The 26,270-nt window shown below is 37.7% G+C and overlaps 1 protein-coding gene across 1 annotated transcript in view; it reads left to right on the forward strand.

Annotated features, from left to right (window-relative positions):
• The window catches only part of adam10a (ADAM metallopeptidase domain 10a), a 50,568-nt gene extending 25,230 nt beyond the window's left edge, over positions 1–25,338 (forward strand). Inside the window, 15 exon segments of the mRNA XM_056749585.1 lie at positions 4,216–4,226; positions 4,229–4,333; positions 7,981–8,139; positions 16,664–16,764; positions 17,010–17,171; positions 17,252–17,344; positions 17,762–17,945; positions 19,950–20,113; positions 20,561–20,744; positions 21,291–21,441; positions 21,719–21,902; positions 22,171–22,279; positions 22,403–22,623; positions 22,768–22,894; positions 23,410–25,338. Of these exon segments, the coding sequence (XP_056605563.1) occupies positions 4,216–4,226; positions 4,229–4,333; positions 7,981–8,139; positions 16,664–16,764; positions 17,010–17,171; positions 17,252–17,344; positions 17,762–17,945; positions 19,950–20,113; positions 20,561–20,744; positions 21,291–21,441; positions 21,719–21,902; positions 22,171–22,279; positions 22,403–22,623; positions 22,768–22,894; positions 23,410–23,516 (2,062 nt within the window). The 3' untranslated portion in view covers positions 23,517–25,338.
• Positions 25,339–26,270: the final 932 nt, after the last annotated feature.

The following is a 26,270-nucleotide window of genomic DNA, read 5'->3' on the forward strand; positions in this document are numbered from 1 at the left end:
GGTCTGCAGAATTAGATGGGGGGGAAAGTAACTGTATGTACATATTGCCGGTACAAGTGTACAAATATTGGATATGGTGTTAGCAAGATACTGTTGCTTTGGTCTGTTCGGCTGCTCTCTGCCTTTTTTTGAAAGGTAGAGCACATCTTGTGTGTACACGGCCACTCTAATCCTCTTCAAACTGAGTGTTGGGCGATGTTGCTGCGCTGAACTGAAAGTCAGTCTGCACAGTGTTGACACAAATTGCTGTGTGCTGAAGTGGACCACAAGGTAGTGCTGGAAATGAGACACTAACCAATCACAAAATGGAAGAACTCTAATTTTGGGCATATTATAGTACCGTTTTACTTGGATTTAGAAAGCTGTAAAAAGGTTTTGAAGTTGAAAAGACAAGTATTGTGTTTTTATGATCGAACGCTGCTATCATCTCTTCGTGCTCAGCCTTAATTGTGCTTACACATTTTAAGAATAATCATCATCTTGACAACATCTTCAATTTTCTCATACCCCAAATCATCACATTTCCTTTTGTTGACATCCTGTTTGTTTGTAACTAATCTGTTGAATATGGAAGCGAGCTGCTGGTTTGTGAGTGTGTGTGTGTTGGCTAGGCTGTGTTTTTGTGATTGCTTGTATTAAGTGGCTGGTACAGACGCTCCCAGCTGTTCTCTTGTCTTTACTTGTGGATAATTATAACCTTCTATACTAATGAAAAGGGAAAATTCTGTTAAATTGTATGAGAAGCAGCAGCTGTTTTCATGGACAATGAAGAGTCGGCTCTCCCATTTTTGATTGATCAACAAAGACAGATTACCATATAAAACAGGACAGATCTGATGATCGTATATGGAAGAGTGGGCCATAGATGGTGCTCACTGGTGTGCAGGGGTGAAATGTTTGTGTCGGGTTTTGAGTGTTTTCTGAATGGTTAATTGGTTAAGAATTTGTGAACCAAAAAGACCTACAGTAAGAGCCTTTGAGAAGATGGATCTGTTCTTTTCTAATATTCAGTTCTGTCGTTGTCACTAACAAGTCTAAAGATATAATCATTGATGAGAGTCAAAAATTCCATCATGAAAACCCAAAAATCAGTGCCTTTGTATATTACATAATATCAATAAAAAGGGATATTTTAAACAGAAATGTCAGGCTTTTGAAAAGTATGTTCATTTCTATGCACTCAATATTTGATTGGGCCTCCTTTTGCATGAATTACTGTATCAATGTGGCATTGCATGGAGGCAATCAGCCTGTGGCATTGCTCAGGTGTAATGGAAGCCCAGGTTGCTTTGATAGCGGCCTTCATGTCACCTGCTTTGTAGGGGCTGGTGTCTCTCATCTTCCTCTTGACAATACCCCATAGACGGCTGCATTGACTTTGGACTTCAGAAAACATAATGGACCTATAACCTCTTTTCAGATGAAAGTAAATTTTGCATTTCATTTGGAAATCAAGGTCCCAGAGTCTGGAGGAAGAGTGGAGAGGCACAGAATCCATGTTGCGTGAAGTTTCCACAGTCTGTGATGATTTGGGCTGCCGTATCATCTGCTGGTGCTGGTCCAATTTGTTTTCTGAAGTCCACAGTCAAAGCAGCCATCTTCAAGGAAATTTTAGAGCACTTCATGGTTCCTTCTGCTGACAAGCTTTATGGATATGCTGATTTCATTTTCCAGCGGGACTTGGCACCTGCCCACACTGCCAAATATACGAAAAGTTGATTCAATGACCATGGTGGCACCTTGCTTGATTGGCCAGCAAAACCCGCCTGACCTCAACCCCATAGAGAATCTATGAGGTATTTTCCAGAGGAAGATGAGAGACACAAGACCCAACAATGCAGATAACCTGAAGGCCGCTATCAAGGCAACCTGGGCTTCCATTACACCTGAGCAATCCCACAGGCTGATTGCCTCCATGCCATGCCACATTGATGCAGTAATTTATGCAAAAGGAGGCCCAACCAAAAATTGAGTGCATAGAAATGATCATACTTTTCAGAAGCCTGACATTTCTGTTTAAAATATACTTTTTTATATTTTCTCATGGATTTTCATTATCTGTAAGCCATAATCATCAAAGAAATAAAGGCTTGAAATATTTCACTCTAGGTGTAATGAATCTATATAATATGTGGGTTTCCCTTTCTGAAATGAGTGACAAAAAATATTAACCTTTTTCACAAAATTCACATTTTTTAGATGTACCTGTATATGTAGAAAAATCCTCTAGAACTGTATCTCCGAGAATATCTGACTCCTGCTAAATGACTTGAGTGTCAAATATTTCAGTTCCGTGTAATGAGCAGACTTTCTAAAACTGGCTTGCCAATGCCAAAAAAATAGGAACTTATGAGTCAGATTTTACTTCCTGACTATACTGTTTCCTGTAGGTCTGAGTACAGTATCATTACACAATTTACCAGCTCTCATGGGAAAAGAACATCTGAAATACTCACTAAATGCACATTACCTCAAATATCTCGTACCATGTCCTTTTGTCAATTGAACCTAAGAATGTATTACTTGTCAGTGCTCGTCCAATGGTATGCATGTTTTTGTTGTGTACTGATGCATGGTTAGGCAACACCGTACAGTATGTATGACATACAGTATGTGCTGCTGTATTCTCATCCCATTCTATACTGTAGACTTTATACTGAAGGGTGTGAAGTTTATTGAGAACCTCAAGGTGGATGCGAATAAATAAGAGATTGAAAAGAAACAAAGTTTCTGTGTCTGGGAAACTTTACTACAGGTTTTTGGATAGGTATCTGGAAGTTTTCCCCAAGAGTACAATCTTACAAAACTGTCTTTCCACAAATTCAGGGGCATTTTGAAATAGTGATATTAGATGCCCGTAAATCAGCAAACTCATGTTTTTCTAAAAATCTACTCCCAGGCTCATTGCAGTGTGTTGACGTATGATAGCAGGTAGTGTTAAATGCATAAAGATTAACACTTTGGTGGGTGGGGCACAAAGCTGTTATCCTCATGATAAATAGTGTGCTGCTGGGAAGAGGCCACAACTCTTTGGCTCCGACCCTTACTGTTCCTGCATTGGTTTTCTGGCATGTACTAAATAGCTTACAAAACTTATCTCTTTATTGATTAATACTGTTGTTTACGCTCTTTAAGGTGAGGTTTTCTTTTGAGCTTATCATAATGGAAATCTTTCATGATAAAGCATATCTAGACCACTGCTAGTGCTAGGGGCTCATTTAGCCCACACACACACACTTCTTTTATTTTTATATACTGCAAATTATGCACTTAACATTATGAGCCTTAGGAACATTGTGACATTCTGGAGGATATTTATGGGACATTTTCAAACATTTACCATTCACAAGTATAGCTAAACCTGAACACACACACTGAGTTGCAGTACTAGAGTGTAAGAGACGCTTGTTCCTGTTTATCCTGAGGGAATGCCTGATCACAGTAATTGTGTTCAGTGTAGCCATGTCCATTACGGCCCTACAAGACATTCGATTTTCTTTTTTGTATCTCTCTTCTCTGCTGTAACAAACTATAGACAGCCCGCACAGAATCTGCAAGTACAAAACTCTTCAGAAATCTCAGCAAATTTCCATAGAATTGGGATGTTCATCAATTATGAAGTTCTCCCTTTAACTTGTTGTTACTTAATTTTTTATCATTTAAATTTGATACCTCAATAAAAATACTAAAAAGGATGTACCATTCTTAACGTTCTCAAACGATTTTATCAGATCAGCTGCTTTCCACAGATTCCTGCAAACAACTCCTTTATAGGACAAGCAGTACACCACCAACAAATCTAACAATATTGCTGTGTACTTAGGCCAAGTTATAAACCCAGATGAATCATTTTGAGTCATTGTTATTTATTACTCTAGTATTTTCTGGATAAACCTGATGACCCAATGGGACTGATGGGAAATGATGTAATCTCAGTTAAACATTGATTTGATTACTTAAGCCGGTAAATAAAAGAAATACACTATTTTGCAATGAGAAAGGCTGGTTGGCTGTTTTCCCTTTTAACTCCTTATATATGTCATGGATTCAGTAATGGTCTTCATCATACCACTTATTCTGAATCTGACCTGGTTCATACTGTTTAACAGTGTTTTGTTGTGCAGTCAATAGCATGCCAAAGCTTATGTTTCTTGTTTATTCATATTACAAGCAACTTTACAGAAGTCTAATGAATCCTTTTTCCTCTTTCATCAGGCATTTTAACCTTCGATGAAGAGGGATACTTCTTTATTCTCACCTGATCTCAAGGTGGAAGTTTCAGGAGAAGAGATCCCCTACGACACTTCTCACATTTACACCGGAGAAATTTATGGTGAGCACAGCAAATGTAAAACTTTATAAAATAGCGCACATTTCTAAAAAGTTGCATGGAAAATCCATACGTCGTAACTTTCAGGGATGGTGCAGGGATTATCTTTAAGGAGCCAGTCTTTGGTGTTTTTGAGGCTTTATGTTTTTTGGGTGTTTAACAATGGATGTTCATGTTTAAAAAAAAAAAGCTTTATATTTCACATATTTCAAGTCTATTGTTCACTGCTTTCCCTCTTTTAACAAAACGACTACATTTCCTCCGGTCTGTAAAAGTCCCTCTTTCCGAAACACTCTGATTGGTAAAGCTTACCCAGTCTGTCGTGATTGGTTCCCCGCTTAGAGTGTGTGAAGATGTGCCACCCATACCATATCAGCGAGCTTCCGATTCTCAGGCTGTTGTAATTGGTCAGTGCCCCTCTAAATTCAGAAGTGCTTTATGCACTCCCAGGGTACTGGTGCTCAAGGTGAATAGAGGTGCAGTGTGGTTTTGTATTTAATCTGATGAAGGAAGTCTGGTTTTTAAACATTTAAATATGTATAAAATAATGTTTAAAAATATTTATTTAATTTATTATATTTATTGATATTTTTAGCTGTCAGAATAGTTTTGCATTTAGTATCTAATGCCAATGGACCAAAGTTGGTATCTAATGAAATGAAATAATCGGTTTAGTCTCACCCCTAATTCATGACATTCAGTTCAGATAGTGTTGCTGTGTTCAGATGCTCATATAAACAGAACAGTTGGAGGTCCGTGCTTTCAGGCTCTTCCTGTCTACTTTTGGGTTTGGAAAGAATGGGAAATGTCAACAAAGTGAAGGTGTGTCCTGTTATACCAGAGCTACACCCCAGATAGCTCTGCCAGCACATCCTGCTATGACAGTATTTTCCACATGGATCTGATATCTGCTTCATTCATTTTTAAAACGGACTGGACCAATTCTTGCACGAATCGCTAGGTTGAAACCACCTTATTCTTATTATGTACCTTAAATAAAACTGCTGGTGCATTTAAGATGCATGAGTGAGATCTGAGCAATTACCCGTGCATCCATGAAAGATGAATAGACTCTTCTGGAGGAAGAAAAAGTATTGTGTTAGTCAGACAATCCATATCTCACCCGCTTTGATTATATCCCCTGACTATAGAACTGACGCATCCTCACAGCTGCTGGATTGCTCTAAAAGGATTCATGTCATTTTCTGCTCGCCACAAAATGCTGATGTTCATTTCAACTAATGATGTGGATGAGTGGAGAAGCGGCCTGAGAAAGTGACTTTTTTCGCTGATTGACCACTGCATTTAACGCTTAAAAAATGATACTATCGCTAAATCATTTTTTATGAATGAAAGCTAGTCAAAAGTGGAACACAAATGGTTTGCTTCAAAAAAAAAACTTCCACTCCTGGATTTCCTGTTGCTCATTCTGTTGGGTTGAGCTGTGTGGGATTACAAATGTATAAAATGTTATATCTCGTTTCCAATTTAATAGTAAATAAACTAAGAAAGTTATGTACATTGTGTTTCACATTTTGAGGTAAAGATGATTACGTTTTTAAGAAGATCAAGTCAGGCAGCCAAAGTACCCTTTGTCTTTATGCACTTCCTGATTACTGGGCAGGGTCCCAAGTTAAAGGTGAATGCTAAACTCAAGGCACAGCTAAGCCTTTCTCTCCATGATAATGTGAAGGTATGGGCAATACTGTCAGGCTGATTGGGTTAGCACCTATGGATGAATGACACTGTTATGCTGTTCCGGTAACAATTCTGGTAACGGGCTGATTCCTGTACTGCATTTGTATGCTTTGTGTAAATCGTCTCAACCTCTTTGAATCCTGCCCCCTTGAAAGGTATAAAACTCCAATGTGCTGCGATAGAATCAGACTTGGATGACTGCAGCGATGCAGAGCGAGTCCTCAATAAAGAGAACTTCTGGATAAAAGATATCCCAACGTCTCCTGTTCTTTCAACGAGGAAAAAGTTTCCTAGAAGTGAAAGAGAGATTGCAAATCTTAATATTTTACTACCTTTATGTTTTCTTCTACCCTGCTCTCATCTTCTCTCTATTTCAATTTAAAGGTACTTTATTGATTGTGTGCAGTTGTAATATTTACCAAGTATTATATGTGCATCATAAAAGTAGCAACAAACAATACAATACAACAGACCAGAAAGTGGTCTCTCTATCTCTCTCTCGCGCTCTCTGGCTCTCTCTCTCCTCTCATGAGCCATTAGCACTCTTTAAAATACTTGATGTGATTCACTGCTTAATCTTGTAACCTTCTGATATTTAACAGTGTCTGAACTAGTCTGGATTGCCACATTCTCCATTAAATCTTTATTAGTATGGGAAATATTTTTGTACCAAAATGGTACACAAACCATGATTATCTAATATTTTTACTGTTTAAAGTAGCTGTGACTATCTACACACACCGCAGGTCCCCTATTTATATTGGAATACTATTGTAATTATGGAATTATATTATTATTTCTATATTTTATATCTATATTTGTCATATAAATCTAGACACAATGTGAAATTGTCTACAAAACTCAATTTAGTAATAAACTGTAAGCGTTTAAATCAAATTTAAGATTTTGTTCATGAGAAACACAGATTGTTACTTGTTACACTGTTACTTATTTGAGTTTGCTTCACTCTGGCAGGTTTCCTGTTTTTTCTGTGACTAAAAGCAAAAGAGAAGAGAACAACACCGAGCAGAAAATGAATGTTGCAGAATAAAATAAAGAATCCTAGTCTAAGGATTAAAAGGGGAGCTTTGTTTTAAAGAAAGAAACTGAATATCTTCAAAAGTTCAGACAAAACACAAACACTTTTTCTGAGCCTTTTAAGTGTGCTATATTTTTTTAAATCCTTTTGTATTATTGTTGCTGTAGAGTAGTCTTTACTCATGGTGCTTGTAGAGCTCAGTGCATGTGGAACAGGTTTGTCCTATTTTGGCTTGTTTGAAAGCTAGTCTAAAGCCTTTCAAACAGATACCTCAATGTCTGTTTTTCTTTTGATTTTGAAGCCTACGTTATCCAGAACAAAAGATACCGACAACAGCTCCTTTTGTTGGACTTTCTTTCTCTGTTAGTCATGTACGCACATGCAGAACTTGATGTAAATAATTCAACCATCATTTTCCAGGATGTGTCATCCATATTAGCTCCCTGTTTATTTGTTTAGTTTAAAGTTGTAGTTTTAATGATGTATTGATAAATCCCTCATTAGCTTTACAAATCATCTGAATCTATTTCATTGGTCAAAAATGTCAGTCAGTTTGGTAATTTTCATATATAAACTGTGTACTGTCCTGATACAACAGTAGATGGATTACAGAAAGGAGGAGCAGAATAAAACATGTAGATGAAAGGCATCAGTGCTTTGATTTTCAGTTTCAGCAGCAGAGATGCTGAGCTCATTACTGTTGTAAAGGTCAGCAGCTAAGAGATGTTCATGTAGAGGAGATGAATTACACCATCATAATATATGGATATAATTCAGAAAGCAGCACCTTATTTCACAGCCTTCTCTCTGCGCTCCTGCATGGAACGATTTTGTTTTTGTGCCCTGAATGCCCTTAACAATTACCATACCCGGTCGATATGCCTTTAACCTTTTCTTTGTTTTTGTCTTTCAGGTGAGAAAGGGACTCTTACCCATGGCTCTATTGTGGATGGGAAGTTCGAAGGTTTTATTAAGAGCCATCTTGGCACATACTACATCGAGCCCTCAGAGAGATACCTTAAAGACCAGACTCTGCCCTTCCACTCAGTCATCTACCATGAAGATGACATTGGTGAGTTAATATTAGCATATCATTATACTGAAGTGACCTAATCACATCCTGTAATCAGGACTTATTTGATTTCTTTTACTTTGAGTGTTCAGCTTCCTGGTAATATTACTATACATTTTGGTAAGCATATTAAATATTTAAATAGGACAGTCAGTTGTTGACATGTTTATGAACACAATCTAAAAGGGAAATATGCTGAGCAGTTATATTAAAGTGATAGTTCTCCCAAAAATCAAAATGGCATCATTAACTCACCCTCTTCTCATTTCAAGCCTACATGGCTCTCTTTCTTCTGCAGAACACAAAATAATATATTTTGAAGAATGTTGTTAACTGCCCCCATTCATTTGCATTGGTTTGATGTCCATACAATAGAAGTGAATGGGTGCCAGTGCCAACTTTCTTCAAAAGTCGTTTTTGTGTTCTGCGGAAGAATTTCATTTTTAGGTGAACTATCACTTTAAGTCGCCTTTAAATACTATTTTTATTGATCTATTACTATTTAATGTATATCTTCTGGCACATGTTTAGTTCATACAAAGTGTGCATGTATTGATGAGCTTGCGCTGTGTCTTCTGTTACTGTTGAATGAGTCTGTCTCTGATATACTGATAAACTGATGCACTGAGGCTCTCCTGGGTGTGACGAGAGCTGTTAAAGGTCTGATAAACTGGACTTGTTTATTGTTTTATACTGTTATATGAGGTCTACTTGTGACGTTATGATTACTGATTCATATATTTGAATGTGCACAGTCGGTAAACCAGTCTTTTGAACCGGTTCATTGAAACTAACTGTGCGAAAGATCCAGTTCGCAGAAGAGAACCAGACTCCCCATCACTAATATAATAACAGCTGTGATGTGAAAGGCCTGGTTGTCTAGCTACTATAAATGCTGGATTTTACCATCTGTTATACTGTATAACTACTAGGCTTTATAGACGTTTATAAATTTATATACATATTGTTTTGTTTAATAATTGTATTATATAATCAATTGACATGCAGGTTAGGTTGATTGAGTATTCCAATTTGTCCCCCCAACTTGCGAATGTATCATCTTGTGTATTGAACAGACTTGTGTATGGATTGACTGGTTATCGCTATGAATATTGCCTGAGATGCTGGAATAGCAATTAGAATGAATAAAACAAACAAACAATCTATTGGTAAACCAATATAATACTGGCTAGACATACTTTAAACTTGCTAGCTAATGTAATGTACTGTTTATTTCTTTTGCTTGTTATCAGAAATAATTTACAGGGGCTCTATTCTTTGGTTATTCTTTGGTTATATGTACCGAAGTTAAGTTTGGGCCACAAAAGTGTGCATATGAATAAAGTTTGTTTAGGTTGTTGCCTTGAAACTATCTTTAGTAATAGCAGTTGTGATAGGAAAGGCTTGTTGTTATAAAGCTACTCTTCATGCAGCATTTTAGCATGCAATGCACTTTATTACTACTATATATAAGGGATGTAATGATTCACCTTGAGCACGTTGAAAATGTATTATAATATAAGTGATGATTCAAGTCGAATGAGATGTTAAATGAATCCCAATACATGTTTTTAACAGCAGGGGCCGCTGTGTTTACTGCAAATTTGGTCAATGTGGATATGCATATATTTCTTAAATGTAAAAGCACAGAGCAAGTTTTAGTTTGTTTATAATAATTTTTGTATTGTTTTATTTATTTGATTTGGAATTTGTTTTGAAGTTTAGTTATTTGACATGAGAAATAATGAAAGGGTACTTGTTCATTTCTAATTTGTCACAACTCGCTTTGTAATAATCAATAGTGAATAAATCGTATTTTGAGATCAGTATCGTGAATCGCATCGTGAGCTGAGTGAATCGTTACATCCCTAGTATAAGCAACAGAAAAACTGGCATCTGTTGTTTACTAGGGAAGGTAAATAGGGAAGGTAAATTTCTCTCTATCTCTTTAAATAATGTTAAAATGTTCTCCGTTCTCATGTCCACTGTGGAAAAACAGCATCACTTATCAGACACACTATTGTGAGCCTTTTTCACTATTCAGATTGTGTCGATGGTCTCATGTACAATAGGACATTCATTTCTCATCACTTTTGAAAAGAGTCCTATGAATTTTTACTGCAGGGTTTGATGAGATCAGATTGTGTGTTTGTGTCTACGAGAAGGAATGAGAGAGATCTAATTGTGGCTAACAGTAGTCTATTGAAGCACATGAACAGAGGTCAGAAGAAGGACGATAGGCTGTTCATACCAGCCTTAGAGATGATTGTATGTTTCTCTTTGTACAAGCACTATAAATGTAAAAAAAACCTTTCCTTTCTCTTTTGTCTGACAGCTACCTGCCTGGAACATTTTTATGACAGAACAAAAAACCATGAAAGGTTTCATTGACCAAATGTAGTTTCAGTGTCTATAAAGAGGATGGCTTAGAATTACTTATTTGTCTCTTATTTAGGGCCATATTTATTTATATTTATTTCACAAATTCCGTGTTTTCAGTTTAAATTTTTCTGGATTCCGTGTTTTCCTCATTTTTTCCCGCTACAATTGTAATATTTTTGCCGACATGAAAAATACTTCATTTACTCATTAACTATAGTAAGATACCTTGATCCTACAGTATTTTTGAACATCATGGAAAAAATCCATAAAACATATGGAGTAATCAATGCACAACTATTTTGATATAAACCAGCATCTTTCAAGTGCATTTAAATGTTTTCATCTTTGTCTTCTGTTTTTGTTTTTTACTACTTACATTTAACTTAAAAGCACAGTTTGTAAGAATTTTGCAGTAAAATATCCAAAAACCTGTAGGCCAATGTTATATAATTATTTCCGCTTAGTACTTACAATATCTCAAATGTTTCCAACTGCTTTTAAATCATGAGAAAATTGCCATTCTAAACCGTGGACCAGGACCGTTAAGTCGCCTGTCAATTGCGTCATATCCGCGTTACCCTTTGTTATCGCCTTTACTGACGTAGCAACCGCTTGACACTGTCGTAGACAGATGCGGAAGTAGTTTTACCGTCTGTCCGTCTAGCATTATAGCAAATTATGTGGGTACATTCAAAATAACTTTTACTATGATATAATTTGAACTCTTAAAACTGCGCAGTGTTATCGCACCATCGAATTGGACAATTAATCTAACATCTATGATCTATCAAATTTAGTTTTAAACCTTACATTACTCTGGTACATTATAATGAAATAAAATGATTTAATCAAACGCAACATTTACTTCATTACTTTACCTCTTCCGCTTACATGATTTCTCATTCCTGTCTGATTAATGTATCAGTGGTACCATCAGCGGTGGAGTTGAAGACAACATATCCCATCATTCCACGCTTCTACACAGCGTCATCAACCTACGCGATTGTTATAGTTTTGATCGTGCGCCCTCTAGCGGTGATTTCTACAAACTGTACCTTTAAGATTAATCTGTTTTACTGTTACATTTACTTTAATAAAGGAAATAATATAATATACTATAGTTTATTTGTGTGGGTGTGTCATAGGTTATTTACATTAACTAGACTATTATTTTGACGGGTTGTCGCAATGTCCATTTTAATGCATGTTTGACAGTAGGGATGCTTATCAATAGGAAGACTCAAAGACGACGGCTGTATCCAAAGCTAATGCAGCCGACTTGATGCCTCGCTGACTTATGATGCATAAAGGCAGCTCCGAGAAACACATTCAGACTTTGATGCCTTCCTTCCTTGAAAGGATGCCTCCGAAGGATTTTTAAAGCATTTTAGGACTTCCAGTTCCATCGCTCCAAGGTCAATGGGTTTGGCTTTCACTAAATCCTTGGTGTTTCGAGTCAAATCCATGGGCGTGGCGTGTTGATTTTTTCACTAAATCCTTCATGTTTCAAGTCTAACGAAACCTTTACACACACCCTAACCTTACTCTAACCATATAAACTACCTATGATTGTTAAACTTGCCAAAAAACACTGTTGCGTGATGACGTCAGACTCGAAACATTTAGTGATTTAGTGAGAGCCCGATGGGTTTTTGGCTAATCGCCCTAAATAAGGTCTGTGTTTAAGAATCCTCTAAATATTTTATAATTATAATCCGCTTGTGATTTTTTTTTTTAAGGCCCTATATTGTCTTAAAAATGGTAGTTGCAAATAAGTTGCTAAAGTAGTTACTACTTCCTTTGCCGTGGACGTTAGACTACATTGTGCATATAAAGCTCACAAATAATGCAACATGGGCACAAATCTGTTCAAACGTAGATGCGGATTCATTCACACAGTTATTTCTTTTCAGGGAACACACTGTTAATAAAGTTTGAAAGAGTTGTCGAATGCTCGGTGGTGGTGACGTTGATATCGAGCGACCTTAAGTGTGATCTGTTTATTGCATCGTGTTAGCTTTATACTTCTGGCAATTGTATTTCGGCTTCAAAAGTAACAAATGTGGTGTTCATTTCGTCTACATTATCTTGATAGACAAAACGTGTAAACATCATAAACCGTGGTTAATCACAGAGCATATTTTTGCAATCTTCCAAAAGTCTATGGGAAGTATGCATAGGCTTTCCGGGCGCTTAGTTCCGAGTTGGCCTACAAAAATACGTCATCTCTGAGGTACTGGATATGCCTCCTCTATTCCTCGCTCCTCCGTCCTATGACCCAGAAACTGATCGAGCTCAGCCATCTTTAAGGTCATTGTCGGTACACAATCCGAGATGCCTGCACAATATGTTCTGCGCATGCGCATAATTACGTAGTAGAAAACGTCACGGTTTCCCTAAACTATTTGCAGCACTTATTCGATGAAACACTTGACGGTCCGGGGGCACAACTGCTGGCATATTTTTTTAGGCTACATTTTTTTGCTGTAACAATATTATTCAAAGCAAAAATTTAATTTTATTAGCTGTTCAGTGCTATTTTCTGATAAAAATTCTGCGCCATTCCACATTATATATCAAATATCACTTTAATGCCTGGTTTCCACAATTACGTCAGAGTTTTCCGCATCACAGAAATCATATGGCCCTACTTATTGGGCTAGCATCATTAAGGGACTAAATGATGAAAGAATTTGGGTGGACTATCACTTTAATTCTTGACTCATTAGTAATGATTCTCACTTGAGTAAAGTAGTGAATTGGCAGAGCTGTGTCTGGATCATTGAGGCTGCTGTGAACAAAGACCTCAATGTGTCTTTGAGGGATTATGAAATTTATCACGAATATGCACAGGGATGCACATAAGCGCTCTGTACATAAGTTTAGACCGCTCATTTGCGTGCTGACATGGTTGAAAGCATTTAATGCACAAGTACAATCACTATCAATGTCTTAGACGGCCTAAATGTATTACTGGATAAGATTTACGTTAGAACTGAATGCTCCTATAACTTATGTGGTTTGTTCCCGGTGTTAAACGGACCCTGGGTCTAAATGATGACAATCCAGAGTATTTGTAACTCCACCTTTATCGGTTCTGCTCTTGTTTCTAAAGAGGCACGCAGCACGCGCAGACTCTGTGAATGTCTGGATTTGCAAAGCTCTGCACTACATGTCAAAATAAACGCCGCTTCTCTTAAACTTTCTAAAAGGACAAACTGTTTAAACTTATACTCAATCCTAGTTTCCATGTGCACCGTAAGTTTCCATGTGCACTTGCAAACTTCTCAGCAACCTATCAAAAAGATTGTCGTTTTAGGTTTCAAAATGGGTGTTGAATATTAATATTAACTAATGTAAGAAGTTATACATTTTCATTGTATTTTAAGTTTAAACAAAATAATACAGTGTGATTAAAACTATATTTATATTATTTTAAATTAATGTTCTTTAAAAGTAACTTTTTTTAATAGGTAAATTTAATTTGTCAAACTATGTGCAGTGTGAGCACCAAACCGAATCTCCAGGGGCTCTCTTGAGACCCTGACACAAAAACTTATGTGCACCCTGAGCATTCATTTCAGCCACCTTCCATCTTAGTTTGCAAGACTTTTTTAATTGGTATTATTGCACTGTTCTTAAAGATCAGTCAAAATAACAACAATTGAACTGCAACTAGCTCTACACTGCCCACTTGTGGCATGGCACAACTTTTTACAGTCGGGGTTAGACTTAGTCTTTATAGCTTCAACAAAGAGTAACAAATGTATCTAGGGGTGTAAGGTTGCCAAGCTTTGATTTTTCATTTCACATCTCGAAGACAGAAGATGGATCTCAGATATCCTCTAGGCACTCATCATTTTCTTTTGCACTTATTTCCTGTAGTAGTGCACTGTAAACATGGCTCTGAAAATGACTTATGGGGGCTTTATTAACTTGGTGGGGACCTGCAGAAAGACTACAAACTAACATTAAAGACAAACAATGTTGAAGGAATATTTAACACAGAAGATAAAGAAAAATATGTATACTTAAACATCAAAAGAACAGCTGTATATATGACAAACAGAGACGTACACTTCACTGCTTTTGTCAAAGTGGCGCCTCAATACTAAATCGCAACACGCTTCATTGATTTGCTGCAGACCGTGTTGAATTAGCACTGTACAGCAATAACAACAGCTTTAAACAGCGGTTCAAGTGCAGAAATATATAAGAAACTTAATTTGCTCACAGCCTGTCGGAAGAGAGAGAGAGAGACTCTCACTCGCCTGTCTGCTGATCTGTGTTGAGCTGCCCGACACGCGCCAGAGTTACATCGACCAATGAAAAAAAAACATATGACATTGTATTTAAAACACGAAAAATGTAAATGAATATGTCGAGTTTTTTGTAGTGTCAGGTAGCACCTGGGTCTCTTCATGTACCACTAGTGGTATGTGTACCACAGTTTGAGAACCACTGCTCTAGACAGTTGTTTCTCTTGTTCCACCTGCATAGATTTGCATGTGAAAGGAGCTGCATTCAGTGTTGGACAATGAAATCTTCAGAGAGAAGAAATGGAGTTGCTGTTTTCAGAAATCAGAGTCTCTGATCAGTGGAGTGACAATCATTCTAACATCCTCCAAGACAAATTCAACATATTCCTCCTCTTAATCTTTGGTCGCCAGGCCCCTGACTAAACGACATAAGAGTTGTCTATTAGGGGAAGAACGTTTTTATGACCTATTTTATGTTGATATATGCTATTGTTTTGGTAGTTTATCTCAACAACACGAGATTACAATAATAGACAAAGAAAAGAAAACACTAAAATAATCTGGTGCTCTATGAATGTTTGTATGTTGTTCACACAGAGGTCATCCACTTCCCTTTTCCCGACTGATGGAGATGTCTGCTATTAACATTTTGTTTTAATCTCTTGGGGAAAACACTGTAAAAATACCAGGAGCTTGAAATAACTTCCTCTGTTTGCTCTGTTGCTCTGTTTTTTAATTGAAGCTCAGTGCCCGGGGAGAGCTCAAATTAGCTCAACATACTGATCACGTAACAGAACCAGCAGTTTCAGTAACCCTGTGGTCAAATGTGGGATAACAGTTTTAAAGTTAAAGTAATTTTTTATTTGATTTAACCAACATAGACACATGTGTGAAACCAGGGGTATCTGTGTGTTTATGTGTTGGTATCCGAACACTGGCTAGCGGGTCATTTCCTGATTGGATGCTCAGTTGAAAGTCATAAGTAGACTTGGCAAATCACTTTGGTTTACAAACTTGCTTGCAGAAGATGAGCAAACGCTTTTTCATTATGGATGCTGTCAGAATTTCAATATATACGTCGTTTTCTTTCTTTCTTTCTTTCTTTCTTTCTTTCTTTCTTTCTTTCTTTCTTTCTTTCTTTCACAGAACTGGTCATCACCAGTCTCAACATTACACACTAAAACAACATTCACAATTGTGCTGTTCCCATTAAAGTAACAGGAATAGGTGAAGTTGGTAGCAGCTGTGTTCAAAGTTCTTCCTCAGGTGTGGTGTGTGACTTTTAGTTGTGTAGTTACTTTGCTGCCAGGCTTCCCTCAGGACCAATGTCTCGCTCTGAAGCTATGCTGTCTCGGTTGGTTTGCATATTCTTCTGCTGTGGAACTCACTTAAGAACCACTCTTACAACCCAAGGAAATGGCGTATTATGAACAGAATTTTTAATGTAGAAACACTTTGAGGATCGTATCTTACAGGTCCAGTGTATGATTTAGCAGCAACTAGCTATGAGGTTGCGAATTGCAACGAGTGGCTCACTCCCTTTAGAAGCACTCTGGTGGCTGACACAGGACTGACACAGAAGAACATTCAGGAAACACGCTTGTGGAGTAGTTTGTCCATAGAAACAACATGGTGAATTTCATGTAAGGGGACCTGCGGTGTATGTAGATAGAAATAGGTCATTGGAAGGTAATAAAAGCATAATGCTTCATTATGAAAGCTCTTTATACACCTCTGAATACATAGTATTGCATTTCTGTCAATAGATCCTCCAAAAAATGGCATATTGGACATGTAATTCAAAACCGACTTAAGAGAATTAATGAAAAGGGAATGATGATCAAGTTCGCTGTGAGTTAAACATCTGACTTTTAACTTCCCAGATTATCCTCATAAGTACGGAGCAGAGGGTGGCTGTGCTGACCACTCTGTGTTTGAGAGGATGAAGAAGTACCAGATGTCTGCAGTGGAGGAGCCCAACCAGGTACGCTCCCACACACCATCAGAACTGAGCCGAGAACGCAACCAATGTAACCAGCTAAACCATGATCTCACTCACAGTATAAGCAAACACAAATATCCAATACACAGAGAGTACAAGTTAATTTCCATGAGACTGCAGTTTCCCCACCCACTCGTCTAAAAACAACCATATTTCATCGGAGTAATATAAAAAGTGAGCTGTGAAAGAAACAATTCTCTTTACTGAAGTTTTTACGTGTGCCGTAGCAGCAGACGAAGCACGACGCTGACGAGGATGGAGCCTATGGGCCGGTGATCCTGAGGAAACGTCGTGCAGCACAGGCAGAGAAAAACACCTGTCAGCTTTTCATCCAGACAGATCACTTCTTCTTCAAACACTACGGCACCCGGGAGGCGGTGATCGCACAGGTGCGACAGGCGTCTTACGCTGGTACCATTCATGAAATGTTTCATTGCATTTTATTAGGGTTTTTTCTGGGGTTCCGCAGATTTCCAGTCACGTGAAAGCCATCGACTCCATCTATCAAAGCACAGACTTTCAAGGCATCCGCAACATCAGCTTCATGGTGAAAAGAATCAGGGTGAGTGTTGCTCATCAGTTTGTTGCTTTGTGCACCAGAGACCTTTACTTTTTCTGTCTCTGTAAGAGCTGATAAAACAGATATGTCAGTGGCGTGAAGATGTCGTCCTTGGTTGCAGCCTAAATCAATTTCGAGATGTGGTGCAATCTGCTCTGTAATGTGAATATAATTGCCACTATCCTTTTCTGAAATTGAAATAAGCATCAGTTTGTAGTTACGGTCTCATTCTTTAATTAGAAATCAGTGAACTAGGCGATATTGTTTGAGATTTTGCGTATATTTACATCGATTAGCCATTTAAAATAATTCCAAAAACCACAATAACACCAGATATCCTCCCAGATGACTGACCAATGATGTTAGAATTGTGCCCATGTAATGCAGTTCTTTATAGCCTATGCCTTGTGTGCTTCTTAGATCAACACAACCGAGGACACAAAAGAACCCTCAAACCCCTTCCGGTTTGCTAACATCGGTGTGGAGAAATTTCTAGAGCTCAACTCTGAGCAGAATCACAACGATTACTGCCTAGCCTACGTGTTCACAGACAGAGACTTTGATGACGGAGTGTTGGGTCTGGCCTGGGTCGGGGCTCCTTCAGGTACCTGCAGTAGCACACTCGCTTGGTTTACACATTTATCTTCTAAGTGGTTTTCCATTCGCTGGGTACAGCAGTGTGTATCAACAGTGACAGAATGAGCATTGGGAACTAAATCAGTAGGTGTTAATCTGAACTGAAATCAGCGTGTATGTCAGAGTCGAGGAGGAGGAGGCAGGGTTGGAGACCTGCGATTCAGACAGGATATTGATGAGAATCAACTCTACTGCTTGAATGTGGAACTGGCGTAGTCCCATCTATTATCCTCACACTGCCTCCCGATAACCATCTCATGTGTTAGGTTAAGTCAGATGAAGAAATATGCAAAAAGTGTTTAGCGGACAGTTTCATTAAAAGCGACTTATTAATTTATCCAAAGTAGGAAAATATGTGTAATACAAACCATTAAGCTTCAGGTTACTATACTTTTTGCCCTCACACGCCTCTATTAAATAATCCGTTTGTTCAGCACTTACAGCTTGATTTTTCAATTTTTAGGAGTAATCAAAACTGCATTAGTCTCAAGGAGAGAAGTTTAGACAAGGATACATCTGCAGCTCAGCATTACTGCCTGCATCCATAATAAGCCAAAGAATTGCAGTAAACAGCTTTCCCTTCAGCTGTGCTTGATCAAAACCCTGATATGCATTTCTTTAACACAGTCATGCACACCTTAGACGTTCAGGACGTTCTCGTCATCACTTTTAAATTATGCTTTTCTATTCATATCTTGTTGCTAGGGAGGCATGTGCTGAATCCGTCTCGCCTCTCCGGCTCATCCAGACTGTTAGGTCACCTTGAGCACTTCACTTCCCAGATGCACGTATACGTAGCGGAGGTGTATAGAGTTGTAACGGCTTGTTTGATACGCAGATAGTTGGAGATGAATGTATGTGAAAAGTGCAGTTTTTACATGAATAACTTTAGGTGATCAGCGTTTATGTAACGTGGACTTGTATAATGTAGGATATAAAGTATTCAGCTCCTCAGCCAATTGTTAGAAGGTGTAGTACTCATTAGCATAAGTGTCCTGCTTATGCGGCAGATGGAACTGAATACTGAAGGACGATGAACATGTTTTTTCCATTTTGTGCTTAGAACATTTGAAGAGTTCAAATGCTCACCCCTCTCTTTCGAAGCAGTACGGTGGCTGACACATAGCTAAGAGGTTGTCAAGTTTTCGCTTATTTGGCGAAGAAGATAACTTATTTAGGAAACGCGTTCTATAGTGCAGTTTGTCCATTTAGGGTTCCTTTAGACACAACATAGTGAATTCCATGTGAGGGGACCCGTGATGTATGTAGATAGAAATAGCTCATTTTTGGGAATAAAAACATAACGCTTCTTTTTGTAAGGTCTTTCTACACCTCTCAAGACAAACAGTAGTTATGTATATTGTATTGCATTTTATTGTTAAAGGTGTGCACTTACAATAAGTGATGTCTTTTTTTGAAACATGCCAAAGTTACTTATTGTATCACCAAAGCTTTGACACCGTTCTTAAAGAAACACGAACAAAAAACCGTTCTAACAACCAATATAGGTAAATTCACATTGTAACAATTGTACTTATTGTTGCATCTTATTTGTTAGTTGCTTTGGATAAAAATGTCCGCTGAATGAATTAATGTAAATGAAGTGGTCACTAGAGTGTGTGTGTTTTTTGTTTGTTCAGCACAGCTGACTGATTTCAGATTGGATGCTATGACTTTAAACTTACTTATGTAGTCTGTAAAAATGCTGCTGCTGAATAGCCTTCTTTTGCACAGTCGGTTCGGTGTTGGGAAAGGATTAATACACAAAACATCGTAAATGTTCATCTATAAGCTTCTGAGGTTTAGGGTTTTAAGAGGTCTGGCTCACCTACTGTAGCATTTGGATTGGACTTCCACTGTCACCCTCTCTCTACAGTTAAACACTTGTGTTTACAACAGACAGTATGTATTGTTATTCCTCCAAACAAAGCTAAAAGTGTTTAATGTTGTGTGCTCTTCTGTGTGATTTCAGGAAGCTCTGGTGGGATATGTGAGAAGAACAAGGAATACTCTGATAAGAAGCAAAAGTCTCTGAACACCGGCATCATCACAGTGCAGAACTACGCTTCACACGTTCCCCCTAAGGTCTCTCATATCACCTTTGCTCACGAGGTCGGACACAACTTTGGCTCTCCGGTGAGTCCAGCATCCCAGACATCTCTGCTGAATAATTTATGAAGATGAAATTTTATTCTGAGATTGAAGCAGTCTTTATGTGCTTCCTTCTGATAATTTAAAGGGGTTTTCATTTGTCAGATTAATCTGGTGAGACTTTCTTTATGACTTGACCTATTATTTGCTATGCACTTGTAACTCGCCTTAATAAGAAGCAAATGCTAAGAATGTAAATGTACCCATGACACACTGAAAAATATGTTTCAATTATATTGCAGCATGTTGTTTTATTTTGTAAAACAGCTTTGAGGCATTTAAGAGGATTCTATTGTCTGCCAAATAAATGGCTATAGTTGAGATACAGTCCACTCCAAAACACCGGGAGAGTAGATTCTTAGAGAAGTGTGTTTGTATGTTTGTTGCTGATAACACCTAGTCTCTCGTCCTGTTTCTCTCTTCGTCTTCCAGCATGACTCAGGAAATGAATGCACTCCAGGTGAGTCTAAGACTCAGGATCTGAAAGAGAGAGGCAATTACATCATGTATGCCAGAGCCACATCGGGAGATAAGCACAACAATAATAAGTTCTCCATCTGCAGCATTCGTAACATCAGCCAGGTGCTGGAAAAAAAGAGATCCATCTGCTTTGTCGGTGAGATTTTATTCTTCAACATAAATATGGCATTGGATTTCTTGGTGTAATGAACATAAGGGGTTTTAAAACGCGTAGTTTAAAAAAATATTGTGTTGTGTTGTTTTGTAGTTGACCTTAGGACTGATTACCATAAGGTTGCTGGTTCCAGATTTATTCTGTATTTTATGTTGTCTGTGCTGATTTTAAGGGAAATGCACAGTAGGTTTGATAATAAAATAATTTAAAATAAAACTACGATTGTGTAAAAGGGAGCCAGTTTGACAAAATACAAATGTTAGGGCTGGAGGATTCTATTTCTTGTAGAAATGTACTGAGGTTTTTGCTGATTTATGCAGATTTGGTATGTGCCTGACCATGAGATATTAAGTAAAGCAGATGGAACTCATGACATGGTTGTATTGCAATAAATTTGCAGAAACAAATACTAGCGGTCCTAATCGTGTAGCAAGATTTTCTTTTAGATGTTTGATTGATACTGACATTTTCAACTATGTCTTTCTCCTGTTTTTTTTCTTCATCTCATCATGTCTTGTCCTTGTTCAGAATCTGGTCAGCCCATCTGTGGTAATGGTTTGGTTGAGGCTAATGAGCAGTGTGACTGTGGATACAGCGACCAGTGCAAAAACAAGTGCTGCTATAGTGCCAATGAGCGAGATGGGTTGAAGTGTACTCTGAGACCTGAAGCTCGCTGCTGGTGCGTACGAATAACCTGAATGGTCTGATCTAACATCAAAACATCTGTTGAGCAGAATATGAACACACTAACTTTCTATCAGCACTTGATATATGTTACATATGTATGCATACGGTACATTAATTATACACTAATGCTGCTATTTCTATTTTGCTTGCATTGTCCATATAAGACTAATAAAGAGAGCTTAAGGTTGCATTGAGCTGAATATACAGTATTTGTAACAATAAGTGAATGGTACTTGTCATTAAGTTCATACAATTATGTTCACATGCAGTCCAAGTCAGGGTCCATGCTGCACATCTGAATGTGCCTTTTCCAGTAAGGATACGAAGTGCAGGGATGAATCGGAGTGTGCTCTCAAGGGCATGTGCAATGGAAACACTGCCCAATGCCCCACCTCAACACCCAAAGAAAACTTCACAGCCTGCCACGGAAATACCCAAGTCTGCCTTAGTGGGGTAGGTGCCGCATGACCTGTGCTGGTTATCGAGTTTGGTATTTTAGTTACTTAATAAATAATTTAAAATAGATGCAGATGTAAGACGATTTCCAAGTCATTGGCACAATTCAAGTAAAGTTCAGTATTGTCAAAGACAAAAATGCATGTAAAAACGTACTATTTATCTATGTAGTATAGTTCTTATATATTCTTGTATGTTTCTTACGAATAAAGGAGATGGTTTATAAAGTATATTAAGAACACTAATTTCTCCTTCTTTCTCTCAGAGTTGCTCTGGCTCTATCTGTCAGAAGTATGGTCTGGATGTTTGCACGTGTGCCAGCGAGGAAGGAAAAGATGACACAGAACTGTGTCACGTGTGCTGTCAGGAGAAGGGTGAGTAACACGTGCTAAAATAATCCCAAGACTGTAAACTCTCAAAGGTTTTTAAAAAGGTTTCTCTTCAATGATGCTTGTTATAACTCAAAATCGTAACATATCTTTTGTTTTCGTCTCTAGGTCAACCCAACACTTGCAGCAGCACTGGTTCAGATATATGGGCAAAGTACTTTAATGGAAGGAGCACTACGTTGCAGCCCGGCTCTCCTTGTAATGACTTCAAAGGTTACTGTGATGTGTTCATGAAGTGCAGGCTGGTGGATGCTGACGGTCCTCTGGCCAGACTTAAGAAGGCCATCTTCGACCCTCAGCTTTATACAAGCATCGCCCAGTGGATAGTGGCAAGTGTTTCACTTATGCTTTTAAACATCTGTGGATTGTGGCTTCGGTTAAAAAACACCAAATATGACATGATTCCATAGACAATTGTCCATTGTTTTTTAAATGATGATTCGTCTCACTGTGAATATTTTTGTGTGTTTCAGAACCATTGGTGGGCTGTGTTGTTAATGGGCATTGCTCTCATCATGGTGATGGCTGGATTCATCAAGATCTGCAGTGTGCACACACCTAGTAGCAACCCTAAACTGCCCCCACCCAAACCCCTTCCAGGTAAATACCTCAAAATGTAACAAAGCACATCCTGAAATACACCCCAGATAAACTCCAGCCATCCAAAGCAATGACACACATCTATGTGCTCGTTCAGAGATACAGTTCTGATTTGTGTATAAGAAAATGTTTACTTCTGTTTTATTTTAGCTTGAGCTCAGTTTCGATAATCAATTAAGTCTTTGTGTTTGTCTTATGTTTTTTTTTGATTACTGAATATCGACATGGTAGTTCTCAATTGTTATGAGGTGGTTTCATTCTTATTCAGCAGTCGTGCTTGAAATTACCTTTCTCTGAGCCTCTGCCAAGTAATCCACCTCAAAGCCAGAGGTTTGGTTCAGGCTTTTGCAAAAGGCAAATAAATAAGGATTTTCTAGCTTGAGTCACTATCAACTCGTTTGACCTTGTTTACCCCTGATCTTATTTGTTTGCCTTCGATCATTAAAAATTGTGAGCTTGAAGAGAAATGTGATGTAAATGTATGTGATTCTACCTTTGTGTTTGTGTTACTGTAGGCACACTGAAGAGAAGAAGAGCCCAGAACCCCACTGCACAGACGCAGCCACAGCGTCACCAGCGCCAGCAGAGAGAGAACTATCAGATGGGTCAGCTGCAACGCTGAGTTGGCCTCCTCATTGCCTTGATTCTTTCTAGTGCCTACAGTGGGAAACACTTCACTCCAAAGAGTTACCTGAATCAATCAATGGGCTCCGTCTGCAAAATAAGAAACTGGCAATGAAACCACATACCACGTGGACTTCACAGGACTATACTTCATAAAAAACAAGTTTGTATGAAACCACTGCTCTGGGAGCCCGCAAAGCTTTTGTTGCTTAACTCAGAGACAATTCAGAAGCTAGTGATGAGAAAGAGGACAAGATATTATGTTTTTTCACTTATCAATTGTTTTTCTTCAGCCCGCTCCTCAGCTCTGCCCATATCAAAATTAGCTTGTTCTTACTCTTTTTTTGGAATTGGCACCCTCCTGTGGAGAAGAAATCTTTGAAGAGACTCCTATAGCAATGTAGAGATGTTTTTGAAAGGGTTAAGAAGCGTTTTTCATTAAATCATACTTCTTGTCTCCTTGGCTGCAGTTGTACAGATATCACAATATACAGTAGGGATTTCTCCGACATGATGCTGTTGGATAATAATTATTAGAATGTTATGACTGACACTCAGGATTCTGTTGGTGAAACCTTTTACTAGATGCGCTTTGGTTAAAAAGATTTATTTGGTGTCATGCCTCTTTTCCCCCAGTTTCTTTTGCTTGGTTGCTTTAATATCCTTTCAAATCAAACACAAGCTTAAGAGCTGCATTTTTGCATTTATGTATTGTATTGAAAACCGGCTCGAGAGAAGTAAAGCACAACATCACCGAAGGATTTTCTTTTAATATATACAGTATGTCAAATTTTGGAACAGGTTGTAGGTAACAGGACAATGTTTACATCATAGAAATGGTGGCAGATACACACCCCAATCAATATTTATTCAAAGGAATTTTCTTACAATCTTTAGTCATCATCTCTATTATAGCTGACAATAAGACAATGTCCATCTTCCCTATATGGTGTCAGCCAGCCACGTAAATGAATATTCTGTTTCTGGTTTTGCATACAGAATCGTAATCATTTTTTAACACCGAAACACTATTGGCTGTTTTTTCCAGGTTGAATATCTGTCATTTGTTACTGTTCCAGCCCTGGCACATGTGAGTCTTGATTGGGATTTCTGTTCGTCTGAGAGGAAACAGTTTTAATTTTTTATCTCTAAATGTGCTTTATTAGTTTTGTCTTCTCTGTGTTTCTCTTACAAAGTGAGAGAGTTGAACCGCATGTGCTTCACAGAGCAGTTGTCCTTCAATGTTGTACCGCAACAGACAAAAAATCCTTATTCTTTAGTATTATCTTATTCAAAAGTCCTCTCAAACAAACTAACTTTTTCATCCTTTGACCTGCATTTAACAGGTCCTACCAAATACATGGATAATCTGCTTTTGTTTCTTTTAAAGAGGGACACAGAGAAAAGTGATTATTTTTTCTAAATGTTCATGGGAGAGGGAGTTTTAAGGAGCTTGAACTGCTCGGACAACAGTTGGCTTCAGGGGTAATGCATCATTTCTGTGGTAGGGGGTTTAGGTGGATTTGGCCTAGCAATTTGAATGATTTTGATTTACATAGTTTTACTTGTCTCGATTTGTTTATAAGTACAGTGCACTGATACACAAGCATGGTGTGCGGATAGAATATGATACATAAGATGGATAAAATGTCTAATACTACTGTTTAATTTTAATGTCCGCTGTGTTTTATACAGTAATGTATCTTTTCTTTCTTTATCTTGCTTTGCTTTATTTGTGTTTCTTTCCTCTCTTCTATTTGCGCTGACTTTTGAAACTTTTTAATAAATACTTTGGCAAAGAAATATTGAGCAACATGTAATTTTTGAAGTACCTGAGATGCATTAATAAAATAGCCTTGATCAAAAGCTCCTCTTATTACTTGTTCAAATATGCCCATGTGTTTAAGTAAATGCTTTTAATTGCCTTCATTTTGTACAGTGTTCATTTTGTTGTGCAAAAGTTTATTTCAATAGAACAGATGCTTGAGGATTCAAGCAATTACAGGACATTAGAGTAGAGTTTGATAAACGTCTTAATCCACAGTCACTTCCCCATTATCATCTCTGATTTCCATCTATGACACCACATGCATAAACATTGACAAATGCAGAATTTTCCTTGAAGGTGAATGTTAAATACATTTATGTTGCCTTTAGTGATTGTTAATGTCAAAGCGCTAAAGAGATTCAAATATTACTAAAAATAAATAAGTTGCCTTCCACTTGTTGCCTTCCTCTTACTGCCGTTTTATAAATGCTTTGTAAAATTGGAAGATAAATAATATAAAATGTACCTCCATCGAATATCTAATGTCTAAAAAGGTTTAAAAAACTGCATGTTGTCAAGAATTTATGCTGGACCATGTTATTGTTTCATGGATTTTAAACATATTTTCTTACTTAATGTCCTTATCGCAACAACAATGTTAATTTCAAACGTTTTTCTTTTCTATAAAAATTTGACACATCAATATAGTTTTCCAGCTTTTTCCAGTTTTATAAATACCAATTTATACACACAAGACAAAATATTTAGCTTTTAATCGCAGATATTGCAATTGTAAAATGTCTAAACCTTTATAACAGCTTTATTTTTGACACTTCATTATTTGCAGATTGGTATCTAATGGTTATAAGTTGTCTTGTATCATGTGTTTTTCTTATGTATGATGTGGGGTGAGAAGGCAAATGCCTAGCATACATATTAAACTTCACTTTTTTAGATAAAGCAGCTTATCCATTTTGGTTTCAA

This window comes from Triplophysa dalaica, chromosome 1 (genome assembly GCF_015846415.1).
Source record: "Triplophysa dalaica isolate WHDGS20190420 chromosome 1, ASM1584641v1, whole genome shotgun sequence".
In the NCBI taxonomy this organism is placed as follows: Eukaryota; Metazoa; Chordata; class Actinopteri; order Cypriniformes; family Nemacheilidae; genus Triplophysa; species Triplophysa dalaica.